General features: G+C 65.3%; 1 protein-coding gene across 2 annotated transcripts in view; it reads right to left on the reverse strand.

Moving 5' to 3' along the window:
* Nucleotides 1–10,511: 10,511 nt before the first annotated feature.
* RASAL1 (RAS protein activator like 1) overlaps nucleotides 10,512–24,632 on the reverse strand; it is a 111,244-nt gene continuing 97,123 nt past the window's right edge. For both annotated transcript variants that reach the window (XM_037878909.2, XM_037878910.2), the window contains 6 exons: nucleotides 24,413–24,585; nucleotides 22,933–23,070; nucleotides 20,764–20,899; nucleotides 19,812–19,932; nucleotides 14,758–14,834; nucleotides 10,512–13,411 (listed from right to left, as the gene is read on the reverse strand). In XM_037878909.2, the coding sequence (XP_037734837.1) occupies nucleotides 13,272–13,411; nucleotides 14,758–14,834; nucleotides 19,812–19,932; nucleotides 20,764–20,899; nucleotides 22,933–23,070; nucleotides 24,413–24,585 (785 nt within the window). In that variant the 3' untranslated portion in view covers nucleotides 10,512–13,271. The remainder of the gene's footprint in view (nucleotides 13,412–14,757; nucleotides 14,835–19,811; nucleotides 19,933–20,763; nucleotides 20,900–22,932; nucleotides 23,071–24,412; nucleotides 24,586–24,632) is intronic.

Genomic DNA, 24,632 nt, shown 5'->3' on the forward strand with positions numbered 1-24,632 from the left:
GAGAGAGAGAGCCGGGGCGGGGGGAAGAAGACTGGGGCTGGAGGCTGGCAGAGAGGGAGAGCCGGGGCGGGGGGAAGAAGACTGGGGCTGGAGGCTGGCAGAGAGAGAGAGCCGGGGCGGGGGGAAGAAGACTGGGACTGGAGGCTGGCAGAGAGGGAGAGCCGGGGCAGGGGGAAGAAGACTGGGACTGGAGGCTGGCAGAGAGGGAGAGCCGGGGCGGGGGGAAGAAGACTGGGGCTGGAGGCTGGCAGAGAGGGAGAGCCGGGGCGGGGGGAAGAAGACTGGGACTGGAGGCTGGCAGAGAGGGAGAGCCGGGGCGGGGGGAAGAAGACTGGGACTGGAGGCTGGCAGAGAGGGAGAGCCGGGGCAGGGGGAAGAAGATTGGGACTGGAGGCTGGCAGAGAGGGAGAGCCGGGGCGGGGGGAAGAAGACTGGGGCTGGAGGCTGGCAGAGAGGGAGAGCCGGGGCGGGGGGAAGAAGACTGGGACTGGAGGCTGGCAGAGAGGGAGAGCCAGGGCGGGGGGAAGAAGACTGGGGCTGGAGGCTGGCAGAGAGGGAGAGCCAGGGCGGGGGGAAGAAGACTGGGGCTGGAGGCTGGCAGAGAGGGAGAGCCGGGGCAGGGGGAAGAAGATTGGGACTGGAGGCTGGCAGAGAGGGAGAGCCGGGGCGGGGGGAAGAAGACTGGGGCTGGAGGCTGGCAGAGAGGGGAGGGGGAAGAAGACTGGGACTGGAGGCTGGCAGAGAGGGAGAGCCGGGGCGGGGGGAAGAAGACTGGGACTGGAGGCTGGCAGAGAGAGAGCCGGGGCGGGGGGAAGAAGATTGGGGCTGGAGGCTGGCAGAGAGGGAGAGCCAGGGCGGGGGGAAGAAGACTGGGACTGGAGGCTGGCAGAGAGGGAGCTGGGGCAGGGGGAAGAAGACTGGGGCTGGAGGCTGGCAGAGAGGGAGAGCCGGGGCGGGGGAAGAAGACTGGGACTGGAGGCTGGCAGAGAGGGAGAGCCGGGGCGGGGGGAAGAAGACTGGGGCTGGAGGCTGGCAGAGAGGGAGAGCCGGGGCAGGGGGAAGAAGATTGGGACTGGAGGCTGGCAGAGAGGGAGAGCCGGGGCGGAGGGAAGAAGACTGGGACTGGAGGCTGGCAGAGAGGGAGAGCCGGGGCAGGGGGAAGAAGATTGGGACTGGAGGCTGGCAGAGAGGGAGAGCCGGGGCGGAGGGAAGAAGACTGGGACTGGAGGCTGGCAGAGAGGGAGAGCCGGGGCGGGGGGAAGAAGACTGGGGCTGGAGGCTGGCAGAGAGGGAGAGCCGGGGCAGGGGGAAGAAGACTGGGGCTGGAGGCTGGCAGAGAGGGAGAGCCGGGGCAGGGGAAGAAGACTGGGACTGGAGGCTGGCAGAGAGGGAGAGCCGGGGCGGGGGGAAGAAGACTTGGGCTGGAGGCTGGCAGAGAGGGAGCCGGGGCGGGGGGAAGAAGACTGGGACTGGAGGCTGGCAGAGAGGGAGAGCCGGGGCGGGGGGAAGAAGACTGGGGCTGGAGGCTGGCAGAGAGGGAGAGCCGGGGCAGGGGAAGAAGACTGGGACTGGAGGCTGGCAGAGAGAGAGAGCCGGGGCGGGGGGAAGAAGACTGGGGCTGGAGGCTGGCAGAGAGGGAGCCGGGGCGGGGGGAAGAAGACTGGGACTGGAGGCTGGCAGAGAGGGAGAGCCGGGGCGGGGGGAAGAAGACTGGGACTGGAGGCTGGCAGAGGGAGAGCTGGGGCGGGGGGAAGAAGACTGGGGCTGGAGGCTGGCAGAGAGGGAGAGCCGGGGCAGGGGGAAGAAGATTGGGACTGGAGGCTGGCAGAGAGGGAGAGCCGGGGCAGGGGAAGAAGACTGGGACTGGAGGCTGGCAGAGAGGGAGAGCCGGGGCGGGGGGAAGAAGATTGGGGCTGGAGGCTGGCAGAGAGGGAGAGCCGGGGCGGGGGGAAGAAGACTGGGGCTGGAGGCTGGCAGAGAGGGAGAGCTGGGGCAGGGGGAAGAAGACTGGGACTGGAGGCTGGCAGAGAGGGAGAGCTAGGGCAGGGGGAAGAAGACTGGGACTGGAGGCTGGCAGAGAGAGAGCTGGGGCAGGGGGAAGAAGATTGGGACTGGAGGCTGGCAGAGAGGGAGAGCCGGGGCAGGGGGAAGAAGACTGGGACTGGAGGCTGGCAGAGAGGGAGAGCCGGGGCGGGGGGAAGAAGACTGGGACTGGAGGCTGGCAGAGAGAGAGAGCCGGGGCGGGGGGAAGAAGACTGGGGCTGGAGGCTGGCAGAGAGGGAGAGCCGGGGCGGGGGGAAGAAGACTGGGACTGGAGGCTGGCAGAGAGAGAGAGCCGGGGCGGGGGGAAGAAGACTGGGGCTGGAGGCTGGCAGAGAGGGAGAGCCGGGGCGGGGGGAAGAAGACTGGGACTGGAGGCTGGCAGAGAGAGAGAGCCGGGGCGGGGGGAAGAAGACTGGGGCTGGAGGCTGGCAGAGAGGGAGAGCCGGGGCGGGGGGAAGAAGACTGGGACTGGAGGCTGGCAGAGAGGGAGAGCCGGGGCGGGGGGAAGAAGACTGGGACTGGAGGCTGGCAGAGAGAGAGAGCCGGGGCAGGGGGAAGTAGACTGGGGCTGGAGGCTGGCAGAGAGAGAGAGCTGGGGCAGGGGGAAGAAGACTGGGGCTGGAGGCTGGCAGAGAGGGAGAGCTGGGGCAGGGGGAAGAAGACTGGGGCTGGAGGCTGGCAGAGAGGGAGAGCCGGGGCGGGGGGAAGAAGACTGGGACTGGAGGCTGGCAGAGAGGGAGAGCCGGGGCGGGGGGAAGAAGACTGGGACTGGAGGCTGGCAGAGAGGGAGAGCCAGGGCAGGGGGAAGAAGACTGGGGCTGGAGGCTGACAGAGAGGGAGAGCCGGGGCGGGGGGAAGAAGACTGGGACTGGAGGCTGGCAGAGAGAGAGCTGGGGCGGGGGGAAGAAGACTGGGACTGGAGGCTGGCAGAGAGGGAGAGCCGGGGCAGGGGGAAGAAGATTGGGACTGGAGGCTGGCAGAGAGAGAGAGAGCCGGGGCAGGGGGAAGAAGACTGGGGCTGGAGGCTGGCAGAGAGGGAGAGCTGGGGCGGGGGGAAGAAGACTGGGGCTGGAGGCTGGCAGAGAGGGAGAGCCGGGGCAGGGGGAAGAAGACTGGGACTGGAGGCTGGCAGAGAGGGAGAGCCGGGGCGGGGGGAAGAAGACTGGGACTGGAGGCTGGCAGAGAGGGAGAGCCGGGGCAGGGGGAAGAAGACTGGGACTGGAGGCTGGCAGAGAGGGAGAGCCGGGGCGGGGGGAAGAAGACTGTGGCTGGAGGCTGGCAGATAGGGAGAGCCGGGGCGGGGGGAAGAAGACTGTGGCTGGAGGCTGGCAGATAGGGAGAGCCGGGGCAGGGGGAAGAAGACTGGGACTGGAGGCTGGCAGAGAGGGAGAGCTGGGGCGGGGGAAGAAGACTGGGACTGGAGGCTGGCAGAGAGGGAGAGCCAGGGCGGGGGGAAGAAGACTGGGACTGGAGGCTGGCAGAGAGGGAGAGCTGGGGCGGGGGGAAGAAGACTGGGGCTGGAGGCTGGCAGAGAGGGAGAGCCGGGGCGGGGGGAAGAAGACTTGGGACTGGAGGCTGGCAGAGAGGGAGAGCCGGGGCGGGGGGAAGAAGCTTGGGACTGGAGGCTGGCAGAGAGGGAGAGCTGGGGCGGGGGGAAGAAGACTGGGCTGGAGGCTGGCAGAGAGAGAGAGCCGGGGCAGGGGGAAGAAGACTGGGACTGGAGGCTGGCAGAGAGGGAGAGCCGGGGCGGGGGGAAGAAGACTGGGACTGGAGGCTGGCAGAGAGAGAGAGAGCTGGGGCAGGGGGAAGAAGACTGGGACTGGAGGCTGGCAGAGAGGGAGAGCCGGGGCGGGGGGAAGAAGACTGGGGCTGGAGGCTGGCAGAGAGGGAGAGCCGGGGCAGGGGGAAGAAGACTGGGACTGGAGGCTGGCAGAGAGGGAGAGCCGGGGCGGGGGGAAGAAGACTGGGGCTGGAGGCTGGCAGATAGGGAGAGCCGGGGCGGGGGGAAGAAGACTGGGACTGGAGGCTGGCAGAGAGGGAGAGCTGGGGCGGGGGGAAGAAGACTGGGACTGGAGGCTGGCAGAGAGGGAGAGCCAGGGCGGGGGGAAGAAGACTGGGACTGGAGGCTGGCAGAGAGGGAGAGCTGGGGCGGGGGGAAGAAGACTGGGGCTGGAGGCTGGCAGAGAGGGAGAGCCGGGGCGGGGGGAAGAAGCTTGGGACTGGAGGCTGGCAGAGAGGGAGAGCCGGGGCGGGGGGAAGAAGACTGGGACTGGAGGCTGGCAGAGAGGGAGAGCCGGGGCGGGGGGAAGAAGACTGGGACTGGAGGCTGGCAGAGAGGGAGAGCTGGGGCGGGGGGAAGAAGACTGGGGCTGGAGGCTGGCAGAGAGGGAGAGCCGGGGCGGGGGGAAGAAGACTGGGGCTGGAGGCTGGCAGAGAGAGAGCCGGGGCGGGGGGAAGAAGACTGGGACTGGAGGCTGGCAGAGAGGGAGAGCTGGGGCGGGGGGAAGAAGACTGGGACTGGAGGCTGGCAGAGAGGGAGAGCCAGGGCGGGGGGAAGAAGACTGGGACTGGAGGCTGGCAGAGAGGGAGAGCCGGGGCGGGGGGAAGAAGACTGGGGCTGGAGGCTGGCAGAGAGAGAGCCGGGGCGGGGGGAAGAAGACTGGGACTGGAGGCTGGCAGAGAGGGAGAGCTGGGGCGGGGGGAAGAAGACTGGGACTGGAGGCTGGCAGAGAGAGAGCCGGGGCGGGGGGAAGAAGACTGGGGCTGGAGGCTGGCAGAGAGGGAGAGCCAGGGCGGGGGGAAGAAGACTGGGGCTGGAGGCTGGCAGAGAGGGAGAGCCGGGGCAGGGGGAAGTAGACTGGGGCTGGAGGCTGGCAGAGAGGGAGAGCCGGGGCGGGGGGAAGAAGATTGGGGCTGGAGGCTGGCAGAGAGGGAGAGCCGGGGCAGGGGAAGAAGACTGGGACTGGAGGCTGGCAGAGAGGGAGAGCCGGGGCGGGGGGAAGAAGACTGGGACTGGAGGCTGGCAGAGAGAGAGCCGGGGCGGGGGGAAGAAGACTGGGGCTGGAGGCTGGCAGAGAGGGAGAGCCGGGGCGGGGGGAAGAAGACTGGGGCTGGAGGCTGGCAGAGAGAGAGAGCCGGGGCAGGGGAAAGAAGACTGGGACTGGAGACTGGCAGAGAGGGAGAGCCGGGGCGGGGGGAAGAAGATTGGGGCTGGAGGCTGGCAGAGAGAGAGCTGGGGCGGGGGGAAGAAGATTGGGACTGGAGGCTGGCAGAGAGGGAGAGCCGGGGCGGGGGGAAGAAGACTGGGACTGGAGGCTGGCAGAGAGGGAGAGCCGGGGCGGGGGGAAGAAGATTGGGACTGGAGGCTGGCAGAGAGGGAGAGCCAGGGCGGGGGGAAGAAGACTGGGACTGGAGGCTGGCAGAGAGAGAGAGCCGGGGCGGGGGGAAGAAGACTGGGGCTGGAGGCTGGCAGAGAGGGAGAGCCGGGGCGGGGGGAAGAAGGTTGGGACTGGAGGCTGGCAGAGAGGGAGAGCCAGGGCGGGGGGAAGAAGACTGGGGCTGGAGGCTGGCAGAGAGGGAGAGCCGGGGCGGGGGGAAGAAGATTGGGACTGGAGGCTGGCAGAGAGGGAGAGCTGGGGCAGGGGGAAGAAGACTGGGACTGGAGGCTGGCAGAGAGGGAGAGCCGGGGCAGGGGGAAGAAGACTGGGACTGGAGGCTGGCAGAGAGGGAGAGCTGGGGCGGGGGGAAGAAGACTGGGACTGGAGGCTGGCAGAGGGAGAGCCGGGGCAGGGGGAAGAAGACTGGGGCTGGAGGCTGGCAGAGAGGGAGAGCCGGGGCAGGGGGAAGAAGACTGGGACTGGAGGCTGGCAGAGAGGGAGAGCCGGGGCGGGGGGAAGAAGACTGGGACTGGAGGCTGGCAGAGAGAGAGAGCCGGGGCGGGGGGAAGAAGACTGGGACTGGAGGCTGGCAGAGAGAGAGAGCCGGGGCGGGGGGAAGAAGACTGGGGCTGGAGGCTGGCAGAGAGGGAGAGCCGGGGCAGGGGGAAGAAGACTGGGGCTGGAGGCTGGCAGAGAGGGAGAGCCGGGGCAGGGGGAAGAAGACTGGGGCTGGAGGCTGGCAGAGAGGGAGAGCCGGGGCAGGGGGAAGAAGACTGGGACTGGAGGCTGGCAGAGAGGGAGAGCCGGGGCGGGGGGAAGAAGACTGGGGCTGGAGGCTGGCAGAGAGGGAGAGCCGGGGCAGGGGGAAGAAGACTGGGGCTGGAGGCTGGCAGAGAGGGAGAGCCGGGGCAGGGGGAAGAAGACTGGGGCTGGAGGCTGGCAGAGAGGGAGAGCCGGGGCGGGGGGAAGAAGACTGGGACTGGAGGCTGGCAGAGAGGGAGAGCCGGGGCAGGGGGAAGAAGACAGGGGCTGGAGGCTGGCAGAGAGGGAGAGCCGGGGCAGGGGGAAGAAGACTGGGACTGGAGGCTGGCAGAGAGGGAGAGCCGGGGCGGGGGGAAGAAGACTGGGACTGGAGGCTGGCAGAGAGGGAGAGCCGGGGCGGGGGGAAGAAGACTGGGGCTGGAGGCTGGCAGAGAGGGAGAGCCGGGGCAGGGGGAAGAAGACTGGGGCTGGAGGCTGGCAGAGAGGGAGAGCCGGGGCGGGGGGAAGAAGACTGGGGCTGGAGGCTGGCAGAGAGGGAGAGCCGGGGCAGGGGGAAGAAGACTGGGACTGGAGGCTGGCAGAGAGGGAGAGCCGGGGCAGGGGAAGAAGACTGGGACTGGAGGCTGGCAGAGAGGGAGAGCTGGGGCAGGGGGAAGAAGACTGGGACTGGAGGCTGGCAGAGAGGGAGAGCCGGGGCGGGGGGAAGAAGACTGGGACTGGAGGCTGGCAGAGAGAGAGAGCCGGGGCGGGGGGAAGAAGACTGGGGCTGGAGGCTGGCAGAGAGGGAGAGCCGGGGCGGGGGGAAGAAGACTGGGGCTGGAGGCTGGCAGAGAGGGAGAGCCGGGGCAGGGGGAAGAAGACTGGGACTGGAGGCTGGCAGAGAGGGAGAGCCGGGGCGGGGGGAAGAAGACTGGGGCTGGAGGCTGGCAGAGAGGGAGAGCCGGGGCGGGGGGAAGAAGCTTGGGACTGGAGGCTGGCAGAGAGGGAGAGCCGGGGCAGGGGGAAGAAGACTGGGACTGGAGGCTGGCAGAGAGGGAGAGCCGGGGCAGGGGGAAGAAGACTGGGACTGGAGGCTGGCAGAGAGGGAGAGCTGGGGCAGGGGGAAGAAGACTGGGGCTGGAGGCTGGCAGAGAGGGAGAGCCGGGGCGGGGGGAAGAAGACTGGGACTGGAGGCTGGCAGAGAGGGAGAGCCGGGGCGGGGGGAAGAAGACTGGGGCTGGAGGCTGGCAGAGAGGGAGAGCCGGGGCGGGGGGAAGAAGACTGGGACTGGAGGCTGGCAGAGAGGGAGAGCCGGGGCGGGGGGAAGAAGACTGGGGCTGGAGGCTGGCAGAGAGGGAGAGCCGGGGCGGGGGGAAGAAGACTGGGACTGGAGGCTGGCAGAGAGGGAGAGCCGGGGCAGGGGAAAGAAGACTGGGGCTGGAGGCTGGCAGAGAGGGAGAGCTGGGGCGGGGGGAAGAAGACTGGGGCTGGAGGCTGGCAGAGAGGGAGAGCCGGGGCAGGGGGAAGAAGACTGGGACTGGAGGCTGGCAGAGAGGGAGCTGGGGCAGGGGGAAGTAGACTGGGACTGGAGGCTGGCAGAGAGGGAGAGCCGGGGCAGGGGAAAGAAGACTGGGACTGGAGGCTGGCAGAGAGGGAGAGCCGGGGCGGGGGGAAGAAGATTGGGACTGGAGGCTGGCAGAGAGGGAGAGCCGGGGCGGGGGGAAGAAGACTGGGGCTGGAGGCTGGCAGAGAGGGAGAGCTGGGGCGGGGGGAAGAAGACTGGGGCTGGAGGCTGGCAGAGAGGGAGAGCCGGGGCAGGGGGAAGAAGACTGGGGCTGGAGGCTGGCAGAGAGGGAGAGCCGGGGCAGGGGGGAAGAAGACTGGGACTGGAGGCTGGCAGAGAGGGAGAGCTGGGGCAGGGGGAAGAAGACTGGGACTGGAGGCTGGCAGAGAGGGAGAGCTGGGGCAGGGGGAAGAAGACTGGGACTGGAGGCTGGCAGAGAGGGAGCTGGGGCAGGGGGAAGTAGACTGGGACTGGAGGCTGGCAGAGAGGGAGAGCCGGGGCAGGGGGAAGAAGACTGGGACTGGAGGCTGGCAGAGAGGGAGCCAGGGCGGGGGGAAGAAGACTGGGGCTGGAGGCTGGCAGAGAGGGAGAGCTGGGGCAGGGGGAAGAAGACTGGGACTGGAGGCTGGCAGAGAGGGAGCTGGGGCAGGGGGAAGTAGACTGGGACTGGAGGCTGGCAGAGAGGGAGAGCCGGGGCAGGGGAAAGAAGACTGGGGCTGGAGGCTGGCAGAGAGGGAGAGCTGGGGCGGGGGGAAGAAGACTGGGGCTGGAGGCTGGCAGAGAGGGAGAGCTGGGGCAGGGGGAAGAAGACTGGGACTGGAGGCTGGCAGAGAGGGAGCTGGGGCAGGGGGAAGTAGACTGGGACTGGAGGCTGGCAGAGAGGGAGAGCCGGGGCAGGGGAAAGAAGATTGGGACTGGAGGCTGGCAGAGAGGGAGAGCCGGGGCGGGGGGAAGAAGACTGGGGCTGGAGGCTGGCAGAGAGGGAGAGCCAGGGCGGGGGGAAGAAGACTGGGGCTGGAGGCTGGCAGAGAGGGAGAGCCGGGGCAGGGGGAAGAAGACTGGGACTGGAGGCTGGCAGAGAGGGAGCTGGGGCAGGGGGAAGTAGACTGGGACTGGAGGCTGGCAGAGAGGGAGAGCTGGGGCAGGGGGAAGAAGACTGGGACTGGAGGCTGGCAGAGAGGGAGAGCCGGGGCGGGGGGAAGAAGACTGGGGCTGGAGGCTGGCAGAGAGGGAGACCTGGGGCGGGGGGAAGAAGACTGGGACTGGAGGCTGGCAGAGAGGGAGAGCCGGGGCGGGGGGAAGAAGACTGGGGCTGGAGGCTGGCAGAGAGAGAGCCGGGGCTGGGGAAGAAGACTGGGGCTGGAGGCTGGCAGAGAGAGAGCCGGGGCGGGGGGAAGAAGACTGGGGCTGGAGGCTGGCAGAGAGGGAGCTGGGGCAGGGGGAAGAAGACTGGGGCTGGAGGCTGGCAGAGAGAGAGCCGGGGCGGGGGGAAGAAGATTGGGACTGGAGGCTGGCAGAGAGAGAGCTGGGGCAGGGGGAAGAAGACTGGGACTGGAGGCTGGCAGAGAGAGAGCCGGGGCGGGGGGAAGAAGACTGGGACTGGAGGCTGGCAGAGAGGGAGAGCCGGGGCGGGGGGAAGAAGACTGGGGCTGGAGGCTGGCAGAGAGAGAGCCGGGGCGGGGGGAAGAAGACTGGGACTGGAGGCTGGCAGAGAGGGAGAGCTGGGGCAGGGGGAAGAAGACTGGGACTGGAGGCTGGCAGAGAGGGAGAGCCGGGGCAGGGGGAAGAAGACTGGGGCTGGAGGCTGGCAGAGAGAGAGAGCTGGGGCAGGGGGAAGAAGACTGGGGCTGGAGGCTGGCAGAGAGGGAGAGCTGGGGCGGGGGGAAGAAGACTGGGGCTGGAGGCTGGCAGAGAGAGAGAGCTGGGGCAGGGGGAAGAAGACTGGGACTGGAGGCTGGCAGAGAGGGAGAGCCGGGGCGGGGGGAAGAAGACTGGGGCTGGAGGCTGGCAGAGAGGGAGAGCCGGGGCGGGGGGAAGAAGACTGGGGCTGGAGGCTGGCAGAGAGGGAGAGCCGGGGCAGGGGGAAGAAGACTGGGGCTGGAGGCTGGCAGAGAGGGAGAGCTGGGGCAGGGGGAAGAAGACTGGGACTGGAGGCTGTAGATGCAGGGAGAGACTGAGATTGGATGAGGAGCCAGGGGTGGGAGACTGGGAGTAGCTGGGCAGAGACCAGGGGACTCTGAGGACACACGAGTATCCCAGGGAGGGAGACTGGGACTGACAGTGGCAATGGGAAATGTGTGGGGGGGGGCGGGGAGGCAAGAAGCTGGGGGGTTGGGAACTGGGACTGGCTGGGCACGGAGACTGGAAATGGAGTGTGAGGTGACTGGGCCAGCGAGTCCAGAGGGGGGAGACTGGTACTTGCTGGGCAAGGAAAGTGGGAATGGTGCGAGAAGCCTGAGGAATGGAGCCTTGGGCTGGCGACACATGGAAAATGGGACAAGTCAGGGGTAGGGAAGAGACGGGACCAAGAACTGGTCACACTTGGGGGAGGGGGCAGAAAAGTCTGTGCCCACCACAACACCTCTTCTCAGCGCCTGGAATGGGACCTGATTCCCACATCTCATCCTTCTTCTCTCAGCAAATAGCTGTGAAAGCCACTGGCAAAGTATCCCATCCCCCTGTAGTGCTGGTCCAGAGAGGCTAACAACCTACTACTGCTAACACTTACTCCAGTGGCAGAGGTCTCTGGGTTGGATCTGAAGCTTCCAGCCTTGCTGAGCCATGCGGATGTCACATGAGGGAATGTCTGGTTTTGAAGTTTGCTTTATTAAAAATTTAGTAAATTACACACAAAAAACTATGTTACAACAACATTAAGGTTGCAACGTCAAGTGCTCAAAAGTTAGGAAATGCCCGAATTAAGGATGCCTGTGAAACCCTAATCTGGCTCCATGTGTATGCATTATGTACAACACAATCATGTACTATGTTTTCCACAGGATGCCTGCCTTACTCAGAGCAGAGGATGGACCCTGGGTTGGATTTGCAGCAGTGCTGAGCATTCACAGCGGCAACTGCCGTCAATGGGCGCTGGGCTTTGCACATATCAGGTGTGATATAATAGTGAGTGCTCTGAAAAATGCGGTCCTAGGCCTTGCATGTTGGGCACCTAAGATTAGTGGAGACCTTTGACTTTATCTTTGCACCTCAGTTTGCCTTCTGTAAAACAGGGGGCACAGTACCCATTTAGCTGAAGATAAAGTAATTAATGCTCGTGAAGCACTGATACTATAGCCATGAGTGCCAGAAAAAAGCCCATGAAGAAACTATTCTGTCTCTAGAGCAGGGTTTGAATGGTGTGCAGTAAATAAAGGCTGGAGCCACACACTGAGCAATGAGGAGCAAAGAAAATATTGGCCAGCTGCTCATCCAGGGAGCATGGCCCCTCCTCTGCGCAGGGTCCTGCGGAAACCAGTTGTATGTGCTCATGGAATGGGAGACTGGCCCATAACACATACACACCAGGAGGCTGAATTCAGGGTGCCTGGGCCTCCTTACTTCAGGCGCTTCTTAATGTTCAGGTGCTTCATTTGGCAACTTTATTACAGTTCTTTTAACATAGTTTGTGTGTGTGACATATACTGAGAGAAGCACAATAGACAGAGAGGTGTGTGTGCAAATATATCGAGGGCAGTGGGCCGTGGACCCCAGGAGTCGATGGACGATGTCTAAGGGGTCTGCGAAAGACTGTGACTGAAAACTGACTGAACAGCATTCAGCTATATATACAGACAACAGATTTCCAGAGGGGTCCATAAATGAGACCCACTGATCTCGATTAACTCCAAAGCCCCCCTGGCCCGGGATAGCCACTGAGCCAAACAGTCTGCAAGATGACTGCCTCCTGCCTCGACAACCACAGCCTGGCCATTTGGCACGAGCGGGGGCACGCTGGTTCTGTTCCCAATGGCACATGCAGGCGGGGGTGCACACAGCCGCAGGCAGCCCATTTGCTATCCACGTGGTGCAGCGAGCTGGGTGGACCAGTTGCCACCTTGGTCAGAGCTTTGCCCAGGAGAGGGGAGGGGGAAGCTCTCTGCTCCCAGCCCCTCTGCAGGCACTTTGTCAGTCTCACATTCATCAGGCCAGAGGATTTGGGCTGCTTCGGGAGCTCACATTTCAGCCACACTCACCCCCCTCTGGCCACATCACACTTCACTTTGCTCCAGGATCTGTATGTTTGTCCAGCCTGCTTCAACTTGGTTTCTTTGCCCTGTTCTGGCCTATTAGCAGAGTTACTCAGCGTGATGCAGGCTTCTCCACCACGTGCAGGTGATCTGGGTGAGACGTCCCTGGGGTAGCCCCCTCTTGCTTCCTGAGCAGGACTTTGGCACAAGAAAGAGGAGTTTTACGCTCAGCCCTGTGCACACAGAGCAGGCTGTGGGGCGCCCAGTGGGGCTGTGCGGATACCCAGACAGTGCACACATGGATGGGGTGTCAGGGCAGTGATTTAAAGGAGCACCCAGTAGATGCAGGGCCCTGGGTTCCTCCTCCAAGCACTCTGCGCTCTAGGCACAAGCCATCATCCCCAGGGGAGATGGAGGAGTTTAACCACTCCAGGGGCAGAGCTTAGATTTTCCGCCACCAAGAGGTGCTGGGGAGAGCCGAGTTCATGGTGGCTGGCCCCCGGGCCCACGCAGGTGGAACTGGGGGAGAGAGATGGGCTGGCGGAGGTTGGCGTGCAGGCTGGACAGCTTTCTGCTGCACAGCCAGGAGTGCTGCAGGGCCGCGGTCCGGCCCACACGCTATTCCACCCAAGAGCCCGGCTCTTGTTCAGAGGATCATGGCTAGGGGCTCCCTTGAGGTCCTTCATCAGTTACAGACACAGAAGTGCCTCCCCTCGCCCAGTGGCCACGAAGGCTGGAATGTGGGGTGGGAAACGCACAGACGGGGCACGGGGGTGATCTGTCTTCAGGAGCCAGGGGCAGGCTCTTTGCCACCCCCACGCACCTCTGGGACACCAGGACAGCAGGCACTGGCTGGCCGCACACGCAGACTGAGGTTCAGCGGGAAGGCCCTGCGTGGCAAGGTCAGGTACAGCCTGCAGGAGGATGGCACTGGGGCATGGGCACAGCTCACCTCCCCAGGCACTGGCATTAGAGGCCGTGGATCCTGGCTCTCGGCCCCACCGGGACAAGGACGGCAAGGAGGTTGGCTGGTGCTGTTCAGGGTGTGGTTCATGGAGGGTTTCTGGAGCGCCATCTGATGGTTGATGTGGGCACTCCAGCAGGCCGCCAGGAGGCAGGAGAGCGGATGAGCTCAGCCACCTCCGGTCTGTGCCTTCTCTTGCTGTGGTCCATCACCTCTGGCCTGAGCTGTGGGTTGGCCACGTGGCCACTGCCATTGCCATTCCCAGCCTAGAGCACGGTGACAAGTGAGCCGGTGTCTCCCAGCACCAGGGCCCACTCCCGCGCGCCATCGTCAGGTGGGCACGGTCCAACAGAAGTGCCAGGGAGGGATGGGGTGGGGCAGGGGGAGGAGGCTTCTCACGGGCGGTGAGAGTCATTCTCTGCCTCCTCCTTCTCCCGGCGCTCGAAGGCGCTGTGGGCACGCTCCAGGTCTTGTATGACGTTCAGCAGGCGGGCAGCAGCCGCCATCTGGCGGTCCTGGCAGGAACAGCCTTGATCTGCAGGACAGAGGGAGAGGAGTGTGGTAGAGGAGAGGGGCAATCAGCCCATAGTGCCCTCTGCAGGCACAGGCATGTGAGCGGGCCCGACAGATCAGGGCCAGCGGGGCACCGGTCAGACCCACATGCTCACTCCCATGTCCTGCTACCCACTGGGTTCACTTCCACCAGGCCAGGCTAGGCCTTGGAGCACAGGGCTCCTGGGCCAGCTAGCACAGCCGGACCCCTGCCCGTGGGCCCTCACCTGGCCCCTTGCCAGCTGAGGGTGGGCTGGAAGCCAGCAGGCAGATGGTGGCAGGGTTGGAGAGGGTTGCAAGGACAGGGAGCAGCTGGCAATGCTCAGCCACTCTCCATAGATGGCACGGGCAGCTTTGCAAGCACTCCCTGCCAGGTCCCCTTGGTCTGCGACATGGTCACTGGGTGGGTTGGGAAAGAGCGTGTGGGGCAGGAGCTCCCCATCTGCGAATGGCTCAGAGCAGCAGTGACGGCTCACCAGCCCCAGCAAGCAGGACTCAGGCCTTCGCCCAATGCAGCAACCACCCCCCACTCACCCCCGGCCCCCAGGGCAGCGCAGACCTGCCGCCCCCCGGCTCCCGGGGCAGGGCAGACCTGCCGCCCCCCGGCCCCCGGGGCAGGGCAGACCTGCCGCCCCCCGACCCCAGGGGCAGCGCAGACCTGCCGCCCCCCGGCTTCCGGGGCAGCGCAGACCTGCCGCCCCCCGGCCCCCGGGGCAGGGCAGACCTGCCGCCCCCGACCCCCAGGGCAGGGCAGACCTGCTGCCCCCTGGCCCCCAGGGCAGCGCAGACCTGCCGCCCCCCGGCCCCCGGGGCAGCGCAGACCTGCCGCCCCCCGACCCCAGGGGCAGCGCAGACCTGCCGCCCCCCGACCCCAGGGGCACCTCAGACCTGCCGCCCCCCGGCCCCCGGGGCAGGGCAGACCTGCCGCCCCCGACCCCCGGGGCAGGGCAGACCTGCCGCCCCCCGACCCCCGGGGCAGCACAGACCTGCCCCCCCCCGACCCCCAGTGTAGCTCTGCATTGCATTGGGGGTCCCAGAGCCCGCACCCCCTTCCCGCACCCCAACCCCCTGAGCCAGCCCAGTGAAAATGAGCGAGTGAGTGAGGGTGGGGAGAGCGAGCGACAGAGAGGGGGGGATGGAGTGAGCGGGAGGGGGGTGTCTCAGAGAATGGGCTGGGCAGGGGCGGAGCCTAAGAGGAGGCGGGGGGCAGGGGGCGGGGCGAGGGTGTTCAGTTCAGGGTGCGAGTAGAAAGTTGGCAACCCTTGGCCCAGGCCCGCTGCCATTCTGCAGGCTGCCCCTGAGTGCTTTGGCGGGGAGGGGGCTCCGTACCTCCCTGGGCATGGGGACCAGGCCCCCTCTCCTGCTCCAGCACCAGCCCCGCATCTGAACACTCAATGTACTTCTCCCTGCGGAGAGAGGAGACACGTGAGTTCTTAGGGGCAGGGGCATCAGCTACTGTCTCTACCGCCCCACGTGCAAGGGAGCCCCCCACCCTGGTCTATATGCCAACCCCCCACCCTGGCCCTTACAGCCCCACACGCAAGGGAGCCCCCACCCTGGTCCGTACGGCCCCCCCCCTGCCCTGGCCCTGGTCTGTACATCCCCACACGCAAGCGAACCCCCGCCCCCCCGGCCCTGGTCTGTACCCAACCACATGCAAGGGAGCCCCCCATCCTGGATTGTACGCCCCCGCACCCCAGCCCTGGTCTGTACAGCCCCATGCGCAGGGGGCTCCCAGTCCTGATGTCCCCATGCACAAGGGCCCCCTCACCCCGGCCCGTATGCCCCACTGCTCCGGTCCCCATCTGTACGGTCCCACCTAGTCTGACCAGCCATGAGGGCAATGGGGCCCCCCAGCTCTGTGAGCTCTCTTGAAATAATGATCTAATAACCAAAGGTGAGAAGGGGTGTTCAGAGCAGAGAACTTGGGACCCCCCTCCCTCTCTCATCTCCCCTGCGGTGTTACAGGCTCAGATTACTAGGGCAGGGGGTCCAGGAACCCACATAATCCTTCTGGGGTCCAGGTCTCTGTCTGGTTCTCCTGCCTTTTAGTCTCGCTTGGGGCCTGTGGCGGGGTGGTCCCTTCACCATGCCTTGAAGGGCTTAAAACAGCCCTGGGAGAGGGCTGAGAGGGGGGAAACTGGCTGTTTAGGGAAACAGCCACAGCTGTAGCCTGTGTAATTAGGGCCCAGCTGGCCCTTGTAAGAGGGCAGTGGGCCAGAAGGAGAGACATTCTCTCTGGCTAGGTGGAGAGAGGAGGACCTGACTGCCGGGAAAGCTGAGGGGGTACCTAGGGCAGAGGGAGCTGGGGAGCTTCAGCCGAGCAGAGCCCCAGGCTGAGGTAAAGACCCACGAAAGGGTCCTAAGGCTGCAGTGGAGCAGCCCAGACCTAGACCGACGCAGCTGGTCCAACCCCCCTGGCCGATGATGCGTGGTAGAGACTGCAGTCTGCCCCAGGGAGCGGGGGCTAGACGATGACTGACAGTAGCCACTGAGGCAAGGGAGGGGTTGGGGGTTCCCCCAGGGAGGGGAGACCCAGACTGAGGGGGTACTGCCAGGGGGCAGAGCCCTAAGTTAGAAGGGCACTGGGGTCCGGCGGCAGGGGAGACACCGACTGGCAGAGGGCGCTCCTGGCTGGAAAGAGCTAATTCCCTGGACAACCAGCAGGAGGCGCTGCAGCGGTGTGTCGTCGCCCTGCGACAGGGCCATTTACAGGGCTAGAATGAGATGGAAGTGGCTCTCCCCAGGGGTTCCCCCAGGTGTTGTCCTGATTGCCCCACTCCTTCCCCTAGTTCAACTGCCAGGACTGGGGGCAGAGATGGGCTGTCACTCAGGATTCATCTGTGCCGCACACGAAGGGGCGCTTGCAGCGCGGATGGGTCCAGCCGGTAATTCAGCTAGAGGGGGAACCACACTGAAGATGTGGCAGCACGGATGTCAGGGTGGGCAAGCAACCCGGGTACATACCCAGGGTCCTGGCAGGCCTGCACTGGGGCAGCTGCCCTGCCAAAGCCCATGCATCACATCTTCACTGCTGTTGTGACCTACCTGCATTACCCTCGCACCTTCCGTGGAGGTGTTGATGGCCCCTGTGTGTCTGTACAGCGCCTAGCACAACTGGGCCCTGATCGAGCGTGGCCTCTGCCACACTCCCTAATAGGCCCTCCTGGGCGGAGACCACATCTCGGTTTGTTGGGCCCCCAGGAATCCCTTCAGCCACACAGGCTTGAGGCCTGCACACCCCGTGCTGGGGAATCGCATGGGCTCGGTGATAGAACCAGCAGTGGGCATTTCCCACTAGCACTCCCGTCGTTGCTCATGCTGCCCTGACAGGAGAACACCCGAGACCCTGCATGCAGGGCAGATGCGCCCCCAGAAACGATGATCAACACCCATGACCTAGTGACAGCACTACTTGTCTGCAGTGGGGCAGCATCTGCAGGGACCCCACTGTGCTAGGTGCAGACACAGAACAGAAGGATGGTCCCTGCCCTGAAAAACCTGCAAGCTACTGAAGGATGGAAGCCTCTGTGCTACAGAACCGTACAGAAGAGCAGGTGCAAGGCCTAGCACAGCTGTCTGGGTCTACTCAGGTGCACCTACTACTTGCTTCAAGCAGGGTTAGACAACAGACACTGAGCGCTCCTGAGCTCTGGCTACACTACGGTTTCCAACTTAATTTCCCTAGTGTAGAGAAGGCTCCCCCTGCAACGGCATAGGATGCTCCCACCTTATGCTATGGGTTGGAGCTCTGGTGGAGGACAACATCCCTGCAGGCCTGGACTGGAGGGAACCTTCCTCCCCAGCCCCAGAGGGAGGGGGCAGTTGGGGAGGAACCCCAAGATGCCATGTGGGGCACAGGGGATCCTCCAGTCCATGGAGCCTTTTGGGCCATGGGAGGAAGACTCGTAACCCTCCTCAAGCTGTTGACTATATAAGGCAGAGGTGGGCAAACTAAGGCCCGTGGGCCACATCCGGCCCACGGGACCGTCCTATCCGGCCCCTGAGCTCCTGGCCCGGGAGGCTTGTCCCTGGCCCCTCCCCCACTGTCCCCCTCCCCTGCAGCCTCAGCTCACTGCACCGCGGCGCAATGCTCTGGGCAGGGGGGCTGCAAGTTCCTGGGGCAGCGCAGCTGCAGAGCCCGGCCGGAGCCGGTCTCTGGGCTGCGCGGTGCTTGGCTGGCTCCGGCCGGGCGGCCCGCCTGCCGGAGCCAGTCTCTGGGCTGCACGGTGCTTGGCTGGCTCCGGCCGGGCGGCCCGCCTGCCGGAGCCGGTCTCTGGGCTGCACGGTGCTTGGCTGGCTCCGGCCGGGCGGCCCGCCTGCCGGAGCCCGGTCTCTGCGGCTGCACGGTGCTTGGCTGGCTCCGGCCAGGGCGGCCCGCCTGCCGGAGCCCGGTCTCTGGGCTGCACGGTGCTTGGCTGGCTCCGGCCGGGCGGCCCGCCTGCCAGAGCCGGTCTAGGGGCTGCACGGTGCTTGGCTGGCTCCGGCCGGGCGGCCCGCCTGCCGGACCCGGTCTCTGGGCTGTGCGGTGCTTGGCTGGCTCCGGCCGGGCGGCCCGCCTGCCGGAGCCGGTCTCTGGGCTGCACGGTGCTTGGCTGGCTCCGGCCGGGCGGCCCGCCTGCCGGAGCCGGTCTAGGGGCTGCACGGTGCTTGGCTGGCTCCGGCCGGGCGGCCCGCCTGCCGGAGCCGGTCTCTGGGCTGCGCGGTGCTTGGCTGGCTCCGGCCGGGCGGCCCGCCTGCCGGAGCCGGTCTCTGGGCTGCGCGGTGCTTGGCTGGCTCCGGCCGGGCGGCCCGCCTGCCGGAGCCGGTCTCGGGGCTGCGCGGTGCTTGGCTGGCTCCGGCCGGGCGGCCCGCCTGCCGGACCCGGTCTCTGGGCTGCACGGTGCTTGGCTGGCTCCGGCCGGGCGGCCCGCCTGCCGGACCCGGTCTCTGGGCTGCACGGTGCTTGGCTGGCTCCGGCCGGGCGGTGCGGCTGCAGGACCCGGTCTCTGGGCTGCGCGGTGCTTGGCTGGCTCCGGCCGGGCGGTGCGGCCGCCTGTCCTGATGCTCTGGGCAGTGCGACTATAGCACCGCCAGCCACTGGTGCTCCAGGCAGCGCGGCAAGGGGACAAGGAGCAGGGGAGTTGGACAGAGGGCAGGGGAGTTTCGGGCAGGTGGTCTGGGGGGTGGATAGGGGTCGGGGCGGTCACAGGGCAGGGAACAGGGGGGTTGAAAGGGGTCAGGGGTCCTGAAGGGGCAGTCAGGAAGGCGGGGGGTTGGATGGGGTGGCAGGGAGCAGTCAGGGGACAGGGAGAAGGGGTGGTTGGATGGGGCAGGGGTCCCAGGGGGGCAGTCAGGAATGAGGAGGGGTTGGATGGGGCGGCGGGGAGTCTGGGGGCATCCAGGGGATTGGATGGGGCAGGAGTCCGGGGGGGGGGGCATTAGGGGCGAGAAGTGGAGGGGTCGGAGAGGGGGCAGGAGCCGGACCGTGCCTGGCTGGTTGGGGAGGCACAGCCTCCCCTAACCGACCTTCCATACAATTTCCAAAACCCGATGCGGCCCTCAGGCCAAAAGTTTGCCCGCCCCGATGTCAGGGCTCTCTCCAGGGTAACGCTTTCGGGAGGGGAGACCTCTGGTGGTGGGAACTGGGAAGCCAGGCAAGGTGGAATTCACCCGCGCAAGGGGCCAGCTGAAGCCAGAGGCTGCCCCCCAGTCCCGCTCACGCCCTAATCGGAGGTTGGTGCTGCACCCTACCGGGGGTGGAGCAGGATGTGGGGGACAAGTGTTTGAGCAGGGGCTGATCCCAGAAGAAAGTGGCGACCGCTGCACGCTGAGATAACTGGGCTAGTGATCAATGCCAGCTGCAACCAAAACCCTCCTCCCAGGGACACGGGGCAGGGGATCCCCCCATCAGCTCAGCGGGGTGGGAATGCAGAGTAGCTTGGCAGAGAGACAAGGGGAAGGTGAATGGGATGGCAGTTAATAGCCCGGAGTTAATGCCAACAGCACCCGCAAGAGGGGGCATCTGAAACCAGCCCCATCCCCTCAGATCCACCCCAACTCCCCCACCACTCCCTGAGCCCCAGGATTAGAACTCAGCGCCCCTCCCTGGTGCCCCGATCCTGCCCAGAATGGAGTAGCTCCTGCTGTGGTGTCTAAGGAATGTGTTTCGAATGGGGGGAAAAGCTCCAAGGCCCAAGTTTTACAAAATGAGCTGCCCTTTATGGCAACAGCATGGTCCTCCCTGCCCCAGGCTCTATGGCTTCCCTACTCATCATGGCATGTGCCCCCACATGCCAGCCACAGGGTGACCACTGCCCCCACCATGTACAACTCCTGGCAATGGCCCTGCCCCCACCTGCCTGCGCTGGTGTTACCTGCCCTCGCCCCACAGCTGCACTGACCTGAGCTTGTCTCTCGCCAGCAAGAGCTGCCCGTACACCATCTGGGTCTCGGCATCTGGGTCGAGGGGGTCGCTCCAGTCCCCCAGGGTCATGGCAGAGTGAGTCCGGCTGCAGCCGCGCACTGGGGCAGGACAGAAAGGACTGTTCCAATGAGGCACGGGCAGGAGGGGCTGCCACACAGGGTATGGGGCAGGCCAGGGGCCCTGCTTGCAAGGGTCTAGGAGCAGAGCAGGTCGCTCCTGACTAGCCAATCAGCCCCAGGGAAGCCCTCTCCCCCAAGGCCATGGGTGAGGAGGGGGGAGGGATAGCTCAGTAGTTTGAGCATTGGCCTGCTAAACCGAGGGTTGTGAGTTCAATCCTTGAGGGGGACATCTAGGGATCTGGGGCAAAAATTGGGGATTGGTCCTGCTTTGAGCAGGGGGTTGGACTAGATGACCTCCTGAGGTCCCTTCCAACCCTGATAGTCTATGACCCATCCTTCCAGCCAGTGGGGACTGGTCAGGGCTCCCGCCAGGGCCCACCACTACTGCTCTGCCACCAGGCGGCTGTGGTTAACAGCTGCTTGGGGCTGATGTGTGGCCTTTGCTACCCTCCCCCAACCCCAGGTGCTGCGCCAGTGTGGTCTAGTGGATCGAGCACTTGAGAAACCTGGGTTCTGTTCCCAGCCCTGCCACTGGCCTGCTGGGTAACCTTGGGCACGTCATTTCCCTGCTCTGGACCTCAGTTTCTCATCTGTGCAATGGGGGTAATGCTAGCGACGTCCTGTGTGAAGTACTTTGAGCTGTACAGGTGCAGCTTGATGTTATAGTGGGGGGGGCCTGGATCTCCCCACCTATCCCCAAGTGGAGAAGCAGCCGCATAGAGAGGACTCTGGGTCAAAAAAGCCCTTTCCCCTGCCAAAGTCCCGTGGGCTGAATTTGCAGCAGCCCTATAGCTGGCAGGGGCCCATTACCTGTGCGGTCAGGCTGCAGGCAGCAGGTCCAGCGGTTGCCCCGGAAGGCACCGCGGTGGCAAGAGGGCAGCATGAGCTCATTGCAGATGCTGGCCTTGCGGATGGCTGACAGCCACTGGTTCAACTCGTTCACGTTCTGTTGGAGATAGGGGAGAGTCAGCCAGGGAGGATGGCGCCGCTTCCCCTCCCCAGCCCCCATGATACAACCCAGACACCCAGGGTTCTAGTCCTGCTGGGTGACTGTGGGCAAGTCCTTCCCCCTTTGGTGCCTCAGTTTCCCCATCTGCGCTTCAGCACAGACTGTTCCAGGCTGCAGGGTGATCCATGGATTGGATGAGGCTCATCCAGATTTTCACTGGGAAGCCAGTGGCAGATTGAGGCAGGGCTGGAGTGAACACAAGGACCGAATTTGCCCCCCAGTTCTCCAGAATCCCATAGATCCAGGCCCCAGGATACATGCCTCTTTGGGGGCCCCTATTTTGCTCAGCCTGGAGGTCCCAAGTAGCCTAAACAATGAGCACAGCTGCATTCATGGGGGTTCATTTCGCATCTAGGGTTACCAGCGCTCCAGCCCCTTCCCTCCCTCTCTGATGCTGGTAGGGTCTCCCAGGGCAACACTCACTCTTCAGCAATTCCGCTAAGTGCCCCAGGCCCTTCTCCAGGGTCCCCACCAGAGCCACACCCTGGAGAGGAAGGAGCTGGGAAAGCCCAGCTGCCAGCGGTGATCACGGAGCCAGCTCTGCCTTCCCCACGGCCGCCCCCCCAGCTGGTTTGATTGAGAGCTGAGACCATCACACGTTCCTGCCGCTCAGCCAGGCAGCTGGGTGAAGGGCTGGCAGCCAGGTAATGCATCTGAACGGGACACAAGCCTGCTTTCCTGCCCACTGCTAGCTCTGTGGAGCACGTCCCCCCGTCCCCCCCTCACGATGCCTTGGGTGGCTTCAGAGGGGTGACGTTGGCAGCACAACGTCCCCAGCTGGGCTGTGTGGGCGCGACTGATCACGGACCTTGGGGTAGCGAACGTGGCTTGGCACTGCCAGAGAAGGGCTGGGGAGGGAGGCATGGGGCGCCTCCTTGTGCCCTCAAGCAACATTCTGGAGCAGACCCCCGACCTCCCAGCTCTGCCCTGGTCAGTTCAGTGTGGGTGGGGAGACTTGCTGTGCCTGGAATAAAGTTGGGGGGCAGGGCGATATTACAAAGGAGCACCCCAGGCCAAGCCGCATGGCAGAAGCCCTCGTGGAGGAGGAGCCCTCGTGGAGAAGGAGCCCTTCTCTCGCCCAGCCTCAGATGTAAGGTCCAAGTTAGCACATGGCTGTGAGACGCACCATGGGAGCCAGCTCCTGGCTACAACAGGAATTCAGGGGACAGCCCCACACGGGAGCCCCTGAAACACTGCAAGGGGCGTTTGCGGGAATACGCCAGGACTCTCCACTCACACAGCTGCTGGCTAAGGGCTCCAGAACAGGGGTATTCAGAACAGGGTGTCAGCCACATGGGCCTGGAAGTACCAGACATCCAAGGCCAGCACCTGCCCAGGGACCCAGCCGCAGTGCCGAGCGAGGGGAGGCCGAGGGCTGGACGGCACTGGAGAGGCCCAGGCCACACTGGGATCTTGCAAAGCTGTTCTGGCCTTGAGGACGAGCTGGAGCCCCCAGTATGTGGGGTGAGGGGTGCCCAGGCACCACCCGCCATGGGGCTACAGCATGCGCTTGCTCTGTTGTGAGGATGGGGCCAGGATCTCGGCAGCCAAGACACCCAGGGGCTGCGCTATGGCTGGGATGCTGGGGGGACCGCAGGTGGACGGCGCCTTGTGCTCACCTCCCCATCTTTTCTCATGTCATGACCAGCCACAATCCCTCCCCCCCCGCGCCCTCCCCCCCGCAGCTTGGCAATGGCCTTGGTTAAAGCAACGGAACAGACCCTCCGCTGCACCCCGCCTCACAAGCCCAGCCTGGCGGCTGGATGGTCATGCACAGGGCCCACTGACACCGCCGGTGGCACCAGGAGCCACCGTGGGTTGAACTAAAGCATGAAGGCCCCCAGGTGGGGGTCCTGGCAGGCCCTGTCCTCTGCAGAGCTCTGGGCAGTGGGCAGCACTGGGTCAGCAGACTGGTGACCATGCTGCCAGGGTCCCTGCTGCACCGTGCCCCCTCCCTGGCAGGAACTCGCCTTGCACTGGATGTACATGGTGTGCAGCTGCCCCTCGTTGTCCTGTGTTAGGATCTGCATCATGTGTGGCTGCTGGAAGGCGTTTTCGTCCACCCTCTCCACGGCACAGATCTGCTGGATGGGGATGGAGGAGCGAACCTGCACGAAGAAACAGCACCCCCCCCCCACAGCCGAGCTGAGCCAGAGCATGAGCCCCAGAGGAGAGGTGTGGGCAAGAATCACCCCCCCCATTCCCATCCCCTGCTTTCAACTCCCTCCACAATCAGCCCCAGCTATGCACCACGAGCACACTGGGGTGGGGGTGATATGAATCCTGGTGAGGCTTTGGTGTTCACCGAGTCACAGCATCAGGGTTTAGGTGAATCAGCGGAGGAAGGGTGGAAGGATTGAGGGGCACTGGCAGAATGGGGGTTAGTCCAGGCCTGGTGTAGCAGGGGGCAGGCCGGGATTGAGGGGCAGCAGCAGAGCTGAGAGAAGGGGGAAGCCCACGGCTGATACAGCGGGGGGAGGCAGGCTGGGATTGAGGGGCACTGGCAGAACTGGGGAAGGTGGGTGCCCCAGCCTGAAATAGTGGGGGGAGGGCAGGCTGGGAGGGGACTGAGGGGCCCCGGCGGAGCTGGGAGGAGGGGGGAGTCCAGGGCTGGTAGAGTGGGGGTGGAGGACAGGCAGGGACTGAGGTGCACTTGCAGATCTGGGGGAACCCAGGGCTAGTATTCCAGGGCGCAGGCTGAGATTGAGGGGCACCACCAGAGCTGGGGGAAGGGGAGAGTTCAGGCCTAGTATATTGGGGGGGCAGGCTGGGATTGCAGGGTGTTGGCAGAGCTGTTGGAAAGGGGGAGCCCAGGGCTGGCATATCAGGAGGGCAGGCTGGGATTGAGGGGCAGCGGCAGAGCTGCAGAACAGGGAAGCCCAGCTCTGCCGGTGCCCCTCAATACCAGCCTGGCTGGTATAGCGAGAGACAGGCTGGGATTGAGGAGCACTGGAAGAGCTAGGGAAGGGGGGAGCCCCAACCTAGAATAGTGGGGGGAGGGCTGGCTGGGAGGGGATTGAGGGGCATCGGCAGAGTTGGGGAAGGGGGGAGCTCAGGGCTGGAATATCGGGGTGCAGGCTGGAATTGAGAGATGCCGGCAGATCTGAGGGAAGGGGGTAGCCCAGGGCTAGTATAGCAGCATGGGGGGGGCAGGCTGGGATTGAGGGACACCAGCAGAACTGGGGAAGGGGGAGCCCAGGGCTGGTATAGCGGGGGGGTGGAGGGTGGTAGCCTGGGATCGAGGGGCAGTGGCAGAGCTGGGGGGAAGGGGGTGCCATGGGGGAGGGGGTGGGGCAGGCAGGGATTGAGGGGCGCCGGCAGAGCTCCACAGCAGAGACCCTGTCCCTGCTTCACCTGCCTCCCCACAGCGTGACCCTCCCGTCCCTAAGCTTGGCCCTAGCGAGTGGCAGCGCCCAGGTCTCCATTCTCGAGGGCACTGGGGGGACACACCTGCCACTCTGGGGACCTGGAGTAGGAGAGGGTCTCGCTGCTCAGCCAGAAGTAGCGTTTCTTGAAGGTGAAGCGCGGGAGCAGGTGGAGCCCCTCGGCCTTGTGCTTGTGCAGGTAGCCCTCCTTGATGGTGACCGAGGGGTGGAAGAGCGTCCGGGGCTGGGTCTTGCGCACTGTGTGGAGAGGAGAGCAGGGTTACCCCATCCATCCGCCCCGGTGA

This window comes from Chelonia mydas, chromosome 15 (assembly GCF_015237465.2).
Source record: "Chelonia mydas isolate rCheMyd1 chromosome 15, rCheMyd1.pri.v2, whole genome shotgun sequence".
In the NCBI taxonomy this organism is placed as follows: Eukaryota; Metazoa; Chordata; order Testudines; family Cheloniidae; genus Chelonia; species Chelonia mydas.